This window comes from Glycine max, chromosome 2 (genome assembly GCF_000004515.6).
Source record: "Glycine max cultivar Williams 82 chromosome 2, Glycine_max_v4.0, whole genome shotgun sequence".
In the NCBI taxonomy this organism is placed as follows: Eukaryota; Viridiplantae; Streptophyta; class Magnoliopsida; order Fabales; family Fabaceae; genus Glycine; species Glycine max.
Window position 1 is genome coordinate 9,437,614 of NC_016089.4, and position 10,728 is coordinate 9,448,341.

Consider the following 10,728-nt stretch of genomic DNA (forward strand, 5'->3'; position numbering starts at 1 on the left):
TACGTTGTGATTGAATAAATGAAAACTAAAATGTCTCTCAAATCCTCAAATTAGTCTCCAATTCCAACGAGTTTCCAGAACAAGAATATCTGATCCTAAATAAAAAAATTTGTTTGGTGCTAGTCTTTCAAGAAGGTGAAGCGGGTGTGGGAGAAGGGAGGGTAGAGGTTTTGCTTCCAAAACTTAAACATGTAGTATTAACACAATAGCCAAACCTCATTAATTTCTGTCAAGGGATTCAGTTTCAGACTGTGATTAATGTTCTTGTGCACAATTGTTAAAGTCTGAAAAACAATGCAAATAGCATCTTTTAAAGTCTATATTTTGTTTATACTTGGTTAATTTAATGTAATTTTCCTTCACTAGATTACATTTGTTAAAGTTTTATCTTATATGCATCAAAGAATGTTGCAGTAGTGACTAGTGAGACTATCTCTAGTTTCAGTGGCACTTAATATCACTCTACACAAAAAAAGTGATTTAACTATAAAATTTTGTTTTCTGTTTTCTTTTTGCATGGTCTTTTTTCTTTTGGCGAATAGAGAGAATCGAGGCAACAACAACGTACTTCATTTCAAACCTCCATCCATGCTCCTAAGAAGATAAGTCAAAATTGTAAGAAAGAGTTGAAGAACAGCTTCATTATCTATAGATAAATTGCACATGGTAGGACAGAAAGTAATAATCAGAATATGTTTAGGGTACAACATGAACAACCGATAACATTTTCTGCATCAATGAGTTAAGGAAAGAACTAGCATATATGGTTGAGTGGTACACAAAAGTAGGTACGTCCATTGATTGAAATGTTTGCCTGACCCAAAAGCTATGAACAACTTTTTGATGGTCTCCTATTTCCAGACAGAGTAAACATTTAGCAACTATATATGATTACCAGAGCAAGGGGTCTAACAATTTTGTCCATCACGTGATACATTTTATCAATAAATCTACCAAAAGTTTAATGGATATATAGAGGACTAATAAATGTTACGTTCATTCGCCTACTTTATACTATGATTACTACTAGGTCAAAACTTCAAATAAGAGGATTGTATTTTATTTTGCTATATTTTTTATTATTTGTATTTTATTATATATACTATTCAATTAAAAGCATCTTGATAGATCAAAAGTTTTTGTAAAGAAATTTTTTTAAATTAAAGACTGTCCAATAAAAAAATTATTCTTAGGAAGAAAAATATTGTTATAAAATTAAGATAATATAATGAAAAAATTTAAGGAAATTTTGGTTTTTTTCTTAAAAAATATGAGAATATGGAAAATATTAACTTAGATCAACCGAATTAAACTTCACATGTTAGAGATTATATAAGATTGAAAAAAAAAAGTTAAAATGTGATATAAATTTTAAGAAACGAACATTAATGTAAAATAAAAAAAAATCATGAAAATTTGAGATATTATAATAATGTCAACAAATGCATATAACATCCTAGGGATGCTACCTTAACTTGTACCTATATTTCTAGGAGATGGAAACTTTGAATGTAAAAACATTAGATGACTACAAGCAAAAATTAAAACTTAAACATATATTACATGAACTAATTTGATACAAATCTCTTAGCACTTACGTGTAGTATAAAACATAAACTACATATACTCTCATACAATGGAGATACAAAACTACAAACTCTTCCTCCAGCAACAACTTCAAACTCCAAGTCCCAAGCTACTCTCAAGAAGACGTCAATGTTTAACCTGTAAAATGTAAAACTTAAAAGAACCAGACATAATTTCTGAATAAGCGCTCTAAGAACTATAAGTTGACTCTACTATCCTAGGTTATCTAGTTCATGCCTTACTCTTTCCTTTGACATCCACTCTCACATCTACTGTCCTAACATGTTATTATCACTAGCTATTTCAAATAGGAGTGTTGCTAGGTGCACCCAGCATTATTGCTGATGCACCCAACATTTTTTAAAAATGTCAAAACTACTCATGCGTTTTCTTCGCATTTGTGATGCATGTGCGTGAGGGTGGTCCGTAAATCTTACGGATTAACTTGATCCGTATGTTAATATTAAGCGCACACGGATCAACTTGATCCATAAAAGACATACGGATCAAGTTGATCCGTATGCCTTTTACGGATCAACTTAAAAATTTACGGATCAAGGATATTTCAGTCTTTTCCCCTTGTGTTGGGTGCACCAACAATAATGTTGGGTGCACCTAGCAACACCCTTCAAATCGTTGTACTTTATTTCTTTGGTCTCCATGATTAAGGGCTGTTGCTAGGTGCACCCAACAATTATGTGAAGTTACACAATTGGCCCTTATAATAAAATTAATAAATTAAATTTTTTTAATGAAAAAGCTTTATGTTTCAAAATTTCTTCCGCGAGCCAAAGCTTCTTCTTCCTCCTTCGATTTCTTCTTCTTCTTTCGCGACCCAAAGGTTCTTCACCTTCGAGTTCTTCTTCTTCCGCGACAAGAGCTCAATGCGTCCAGTAGTCTTCTCCCCGCGTCCAGGTCTTCCTCTCCGCGTGCGTCGTCCTCCATTGCCGGCATTTGAAGCTTTGAAGCATTCGTGTTACGCCCTATAGGTTAGTCTTCTAACCTCATTTTTCTCCTTTAATCGCTTTTGATGGCCATAGGGTAGAAGACATGTTTGGTCTGGACTAGAACTTTGAAAATAAACCTCACACTCGTTGTGAATGACGGTTCCATTTGGAAAAATGAATGTCAACCTCGAGTTCACGATCGTCTGGGACAAAGTCTCCCCTAAGAATGTCATTGTTTATCGAAAATTAATTTGACAAACTTTGAATACTAGTTGCTGTTGAGTACCATGGACATCCACATCTATCATTTATATAAATGGCCCAGCCAGGCACATGGCTTCCCTTTCATCAGACCCGTGACTATTTTACATTGTGAAGCGTAAAACTAAAGCAACCTCCTGTCACGTCGTTCACTGTTGGGTCACGTCAGTCATTGTCGTCTGAGAAAAAAGTTGGTTTCGGGCCATGTAAAATTGCCTAAGTACCCCTGTTCGGGGTTTTTTTAAAATTATCTGGGAAAGCCGTGAGACTCTCCAAAGGTAGCCTGTCTCATGTTTGCACGTCAACGAATCCAAAAAAAATAACAGGAGACACCGGTTCATTCGAACAGGGCCTGCAATGGAAGGCCCAAAACTCAAAAAAGTTAGTTTCGGGCCATGTAAACTTGCCTAAGTACCCTTGTTCGGGTTTTTTTTTAAATTATCTGGGAAAGCCGTGAGACTCTCCAAAGGTGGCCTGTCTCATGTTTGCACGTCAACGAATCCAAAAAAAAAAATAACAAGAGACACCGGTTCAATCGAACAGGGTCTGCAACGGAAGGCCCAAAACTCAAAAAAGTTAGTTTCGGACCAACATTTCCTCTTGAGAGACGACACGTGACCTGCTACTCTGGCCCTTATCTGGCATGTCCATCCTTCTTGGCGCGGCATTTAATTCGTCGTTAGAAATAACTGAACGACACCTCGCTTGTTTCTCTTTCAGCCGCCATCGGTCTTGTCATCGTCGAAGGCACCCTTGCACTTGCCAGTAGAACCTTTTCCGGCAACCTCCTTGCCTTTTCCTTTGGCCTTGTTTGTCATTTTCACAGAGAATGCAATGAGACCAACGCCAATTGCATGGTCAGAGTTAGAGAAATGGAGAGAGGAAGAAGTGTGTGACTAGAGTGTGTGTAACTGTGAAGAACGACGAGTCCAAAATGAATTTTATTGTAAATAATTTGAGGAAAAAAGTGACCAACACATATCATGCGGTGCGTAGAAGAAATGGCCATTGGTCAACTTGTGAGAGGAAAAAATCATTTAACTAATATCATATAATCTTAAAATTAACAAAATCATTTAACAAATTAATCCACGAAAGAACCTTCTTCTGTGGTAACCCACGGAAGAACCTTCTTCCGTTGACTCTTGCGGAAGAAGTTCTTCCGTGTAGTTCCACGGAAGAAGGTTCTTCCGCAGTTCTTCTTCCGCAAGTGTCAACGGAAGAAGTTTGACAAAAAGGCTGAAGGGCATTTTTGCCATTTTGGAAATTTGCTGGGTGCACCAGCAATGCTGCTGGGTGCCCCTAGCAAATCCCATGATTAAGCCTAAGTCCATTGGGACAATTGCTATGTGCTCTCAACTGCTATAAGCTATTGCTTCCTGCACCTCTGTTATAGCTTTCAGAATAGTCAATCCAAAATATAAAATTACATTCCGGAAAAGTATCCCTTTTTTAGCTTTCAGAATGTCCAATCCAATCCAGAAGGTAATAAAAACATTCCGGCTTTCTATAATACCAGGAGGCCAAAAATACCAGGAAGTAACAGCCTTGCTACAATAATACCAGGAGGCCCAAATTCTCTTGAATCGGCTTTCTGTGTGTGCTCTAAACTCAGTATGAGAGCGTCCACTGATTGATACTGCTATTACAATTGAACTGACTACGTTGTCATACAATATTGAACTGATACTACTATCAAGTTTGCTCAATTTTGTACAATATGAATACTGATCGATCGAGCACCTAACTTTGATGTCTCACAACGCACTCCTTGGCTTTCCATTGTTTAATTCTTTCTTCTAACTCATATATAAGGCCTATTGCAAATCTCTCTTAAATGAAGATGTGTTACACGTATATGTGTTTCTAGTAAATCAAAAAGAAAATATAAGAAATTTAAAAAGAAAGAAAAGATGTTAAAACTTAAAAGTGAGAAAAAATTATGGCATTCATATATTCTTACTAAATTAATTGATGCCATTTAATATTTTCAAAGAAAAATGGTAGTTGTACGTGTACTATTTTAATATAACATTTTATATAAAAGATGAGAGAAATAGGAAAAAAATGTACAGCAAGGTAGATAATTTGATAAATAAAAAAAAATACAATTTAATTTTTATACATTATTAATGTAAATATTTTACACAATCAAATAATTAAAATTCTTTAGATATAACTTTTAAAATAATTATTATAAAAATTAAAAATCTTGTTGTATATGATAATTTATGCATGATTAAGTGACAGTTATTTTTTATAGCAAAGAAAAATAATACTGTTCAGTATATTCTGGATTAAATGTTAAAAAATACGATATATTCTGCTATTCAGTATAAATACATTCAAATTAAATGTGTATAAAAGTTTTCTACCATGGAGTATATTCTAATTAAAACCAAAAGGTTGATGCAAGAAGATGTTATTGTATTTACACGAGTGAACATGATTTATTTAGTAGGATAACATGTATAAAATTCATGTGATATGTAAAATTTTATTAGACCAACCACAATCACACATTAAAAATGAAATTAGTATTTGACTTAGTAGATTTGAGACACATGTGATCTATTTGATCTAAGATAAAATAAAAAGTATATTCTAATTAAATTTTAAAAAATATATATGCAAATAATATAATATTTTCAAATAAAAATTAAAAAATCTCATGCAATTATTTTTGTTGGGATTGAATCAGTATCGTATTGTTGGATCTATATGATATCATGCAGTCAGCAGTACTGGGACTTGGGAGTGGGGGTTAAAGACAGAAGAGAATGTGGGGACATGAAATAGGTCACATGTGAGAGTAGTAAGTAAAGAAGAAGCTTTGCTCCCATCTCGCCAGCTGGATCATCTGCAATCACATACATACACTTTCCTTTCCCATATTGTGCGCTTTAACTTTTATTAAATAGGTCACCATTTATGTCCTTGAATCTGCAATGACCCCTTCACTGATCAGCATGTTTTGGAGGCCCCTTTTTGTGTCCCACATGTTGTGTGGATTAATGCAATCAAGGGTTGGTCATATCCTATCTGGTTTGGGTCAATCGTGGACCTCAAGATTATGAGGTTTCCTAGTTATTTAGTAATGCCTATGCTTTTGGTCGCATACTTCACATGACTGTGTAAGGTAATGAAGGCCTAGTGGGTTGTTTTACTTTAACTGGTCCCTTTATACTGCCAATTTGGCATGCCCAACTTCAATTAATTCCCTTTTCTTTCATCTTTCTAAGATCCTAACTGTTTACTATATGAATAATGACTTAGATGGCAAAATCTTTCTCCTTGCATACTTTTAATAGGAATTTATTTTTTTACCACAATATACATGAAATATTTATTAATTTTATTAGTAATTAATTTCGATAAAAGTATTACAAATTTTTACAAATAATAAATTTATTAACTTGAGTGATAATTACTTTAAAAATCATATTTATTATTATTATTGATAAATGTTAACTAGTGTCCTAAGATACTGATAAAAAATAAAATGAGAAAAAGTTTTCTAGGAATGTGAAAAAATCCACTCTTCTATGATTTTAAAATGTGCTCATATTATTTTCAATAAAATATTTTTATTTTTTAATTCTTTAATTAGTATCCTTAATTAGAGCACCGAATATTGATTAACGGTATATAAATATTTGCACCAGTTGATGAAGAGAATTGAACTTGACATTCTACTACTTTTTTTAATATAGTTAATTGAGTTCTTTTTACTAAATAAATAAAAATGAAAAGAATAGAAAGAAAAATTGTTTCCATGATTTTGGTATGAAACCATTGGTGTGCCATTATAAATACTGAAGACCGTTCACAACCACTTGCATGGTGTGCATTTATGTGAACGCACGTTGAGCAACCGATAAATGATCGAGATTCTGGCTAGCACACTACTGAGATTAATTTCACTGCATGTGAAGAGAAGAAAGAAATCAGTTGCTACGAGCTTCTCATTTGCATTTATTAACTAGTACCCATCTAATTATAGCAAGTGGCCACTGTCGATCTCGTGAATCAAATGATTATTAGCCATTTTTATTTTCTATTTTCTAATTCATTTGGGAAAAATATATTTTTATCATTGTGCTACTAAATTTTTAGTCCTAAACTCGTGTCACGTTTATACATAAATTTAATTACATGCATGCTGATTTAATGTAATGAATCTTTATATAGCTGGTTATTATTGGCCATCACTTTGTCTTATTATATATGTATGTGTATAGCTTAATTAGCGCAAGCCATCCTTATAAATCTTAAACTCTTTTAAGTTTTAAATTCCACTATATGTGTTCACTGTTCACCTCGTAATAAAATGTAGCAGCATCCATCTTCCTTAATCTTGTTTTTAAAAGGTAAAAAAAATAAATCATTCATATATAAGATTTTTTATTTCATAAAAGAAAGGTTGCAGCAAAATACTAACTTGTCCACTTTCATCGAGATGATCAATAACATTGTCCCCTCAGCCTTCTTCATCATAACACTTACTAATGCCCATCAAACCTAATTATAATATATTAATGACATGAATGTGTTTAGAAGATCTAGCCAAAACATTCAAGTGTATGTATGTAATCTACTTGTTTGTCTATTAGTTTTTTGGAATATATATTCATTCATGCATGGAGTGCACCCTCCATATTTTCGGGAGTGATTTCTTATATCCCACCTTGTTGTTATTCGAGATCTTTGGATTTACACAACTTAGCTAGTTACACCAATAATGTAGACGTGACTTTGAGATAAAGCCAAAAGTGTTGACCTTTGTTACCCTAACAAGGTCGATTTACATCTGGACAAGGGGTCAGTCAATGATTAATAAGCATGGTCAACATATGACTGGGAGAATACATAGCTCATTTATGTCAAGCACAATAGTGTGAAAAGGCTTGATGAAAACCTTATGTATGTTGGCATTTGCTATGAATAATATCCAATCCCTTAATCTTAAACACGATAGCGCAAAGAGACTATAAAATTATTGCCCAACATATGATTGAGAAGATACACGGATACAAAATTATTCTTAAGACCAAACCAAACTCAATTAATTTCTTTTAATAACAAGAAAAATAACTAAAATAACCAAACTCAAAATATTGATTAGAATCTAATCAATTTGTGAAATTAGATGTTTTGATATAAACTATACCATTTCTTCTAACAAATTTATCAAATTTACGATTATGCTCTTTCTTAAATTTTAATTGTTTGATTCGTCTTACTTTATCTGCCAATTGTGACATATCTCCTAATTGTTCATTAACTAATTTCTTACAAATCGAAAAATCAAAACCTACAACCATCATCCGATTTCAAACTAGTGACAACATGGTTATAAATTTATGAAAAAATTATAATTACTACTACTATCATTTTTGAAGTAATAAATTTAAATCACCAAACTGGCCAAAAACACATTTAAATAGTAATCCTAACAATTTTTTTCCATTAATGAAATGGTAATCTCTAAAATCAATTCAATGCAGAGTTCAGACGTTGTCTTGGTCCCTTACGTACAAGCAATTCATGTTCTTCCTGATCGTACAACGTTCATGTGATCATTACTAAGAACGAAGCATACTCGAAACACCTTCAATTATTTACATCACAACTCGAGCATTATTTCATTTTTCTTTTCCCTTCAAATAAGCCACACAGCACAAAATATTATAAGATAGTAGTAAATAATAAATAAACCAAAAAGAAATTTCAAATAATAAAAAGTACAGGATCATCACAACGTTCTTCCACCGAAATTTCCCACAATAATAATCCAAATGTCCCCCAAAAAATACAAGCGGCAATAATAACAAATCCGTGTCTTTTAAAAAACAAAAAGCGGTTCGATTTATTTCGGTTCGATTTTTATCAACGAACCGCGCATCCGTGACGCGTGAACCCGATCCGCGACCGGTCCAAATCGAACTCAAACAAGTACCCCTGCTGCATCAGATTCCCAATCACCGAAAACCCCGAATCCGGTCGAACCGGCTGAACCGCAAGACACTTAACTCCCTCCGCCGGTTCAATAAAATAATTACCCACCGGCGGCGACAGAACCGCTTTCCCGGCGAGCCGGAATCTCAGCCGCGGCAGCTTCGGCCTCGCCACGCCGGAAACATTAACACAAAGGTCGAACCCCAGCGCGGCAGCGCTCTCCACCGCCGGAAGCCTCACGCGCCGCCGGAACGCCGCGAGGATCTTCCCGTAAGCCGGCTCGGCGAGAAAGCTGAGCGTGGTGCCGGAATCCACGACGGTGCCGCCATTACCGTTGGCGTCAATCCGGAAAACAGATTCACTTATCGGTAACCTAACGCCGTCAACAGAAACACTCTGAATAGAAATGTAGTAAAAGGAAGGAGAGAAAGGGTTAGTGAGTAACGGAGTGTAAGTGAATGAGTTTCGCGAAACGACGTCGTTAGGGGTGGGGCCAATGGTGAGGTAGCTAGTAGGGGGAGGGGAGAGGGTGTAGTCGAGAAGACAGTAAGAGAAGGTGTTTTTGGTCTTTGTGTTGCTGAGTTTGCGGGCGAGTTGAGAGGTGAAGGAGATCGGGCCGCGGCCCAAGCCCATTACGCCCTGCGCGCCGTTGAAGCTGTGGCCCGTGACGCTTGGGCCGGAGGTACGGAAGGCGCAACCGAAGGAAAGTTTATTGAGTCTTGTTTGTCGAGTAGAGTTAGTTGTGTTGAGTGATATTGTTTCTTTGGAGAAGAAGCCCGTGGAGGTGGACCCGTCGGCGTAGGAGTATTGGTAGTGGCATGGGGTGTGGAGTTTGGTGTGATTGTTGCAGCGTTCATTTTTGGAACTTGGTGGGGGGGGGACGAGTCGGCACAGCGTCTAGTAGCAATGATGGGGGGGAGAAGGAGGCGGAGTGGCGGGGGAGGAAGGCGGTGGAAGAGCAGTTGCGGCGGCAGCCGGAGCATTTGACCCAGATTAGGTCGCTGCCGGTGTCGGCGACGAGGAGGAGGCGCTGGGGAGGGGAGCCGAGGCGGAGGGAGGCGAAGTACTGGCCGGAGCCGGTGGGGGCGCCGGAGGTGAGGGGGGAGTTGGCGGAGAGGCGGCGGAGGTCGGCGGCGAGGAGGTGGGAGGGGGAGGGGAGGGGGGTGCGAGGGAGTAAGGGTAATTTGAGATACTCCTCTGTTGAGGAGAAGGAATGTTGTGGGAGGGAGAGAAGGAGGAAGAAGGAGAGGGAAAAGAGAGAGGGGTGTGAAGACATTGTTGAAGGGGGTGGAGAAGGAAGAAATGAGAGTGTTGAAGGTGAAGAAGGGAGATGATGGATGAAAGAGACAGACAGATCAGAAGATGGTTTGATGATGATCTACGCGTTTTTTCGGGATGTATTGCGGAGGATGTACTTTCATACGTATCTTTTTTTGTTTCAATTTTAACTTTTAATAAGTAATAATAAAGTGGCATAATTTTTTTATCAAGTTAGTTTTAGTTCTAGTAAACTAAAGTTGGATTCAAATTACGTAAATGGGGTTTTAAATTTAAACTTCGTATTTGCTTAAAAAAATTAACTTTGTATATGAAAAAATATATAGTTGGAAGAAAAGATTTCATTAAATATAATTAAATAAATTTTCTGTCAAAAAGGAATAATCAACGTATCAACTATCAAGTTGGTGAATATCTTTAACATGATAAAAAAAAGTTACTTAATTTTTAGTTATTTTTTTATTTTAGATTTTTTTTTAAAACATGTATATTTTTCTTTAGATACATAAAATATGTATATAAAATAAAAGATAAACATAAAAATATATATAATATTAAGTATATTTGATATTAAAATAATGAAATTAAAAATTATCAAGTATGTGACGTGAATTAATCTCTCTGAATTAATTTAACTTAACTAGTAATTTTAAATTTAAATCTTGAATATATAATTATATTAAATTTTTAAAAGAAA

General features: G+C 35.4%; 1 protein-coding gene across 1 annotated transcript; it reads right to left on the reverse strand.

The window, feature by feature from the left end:
* Positions 1-8,462: 8,462 nt before the first annotated feature.
* On the reverse strand, positions 8,463-10,218 carry LOC100812865 (aspartyl protease family protein 2). Its single transcript, XM_014766232.3, is given in 2 exon segments — positions 8,463-9,662; positions 9,664-10,218. Coding segments are annotated over 2 exon segments (1,344 nt in total). The 5' UTR covers positions 10,030-10,218; the 3' UTR covers positions 8,463-8,684.
* Between the last annotated feature and the right edge of the window lie 510 nt (positions 10,219-10,728).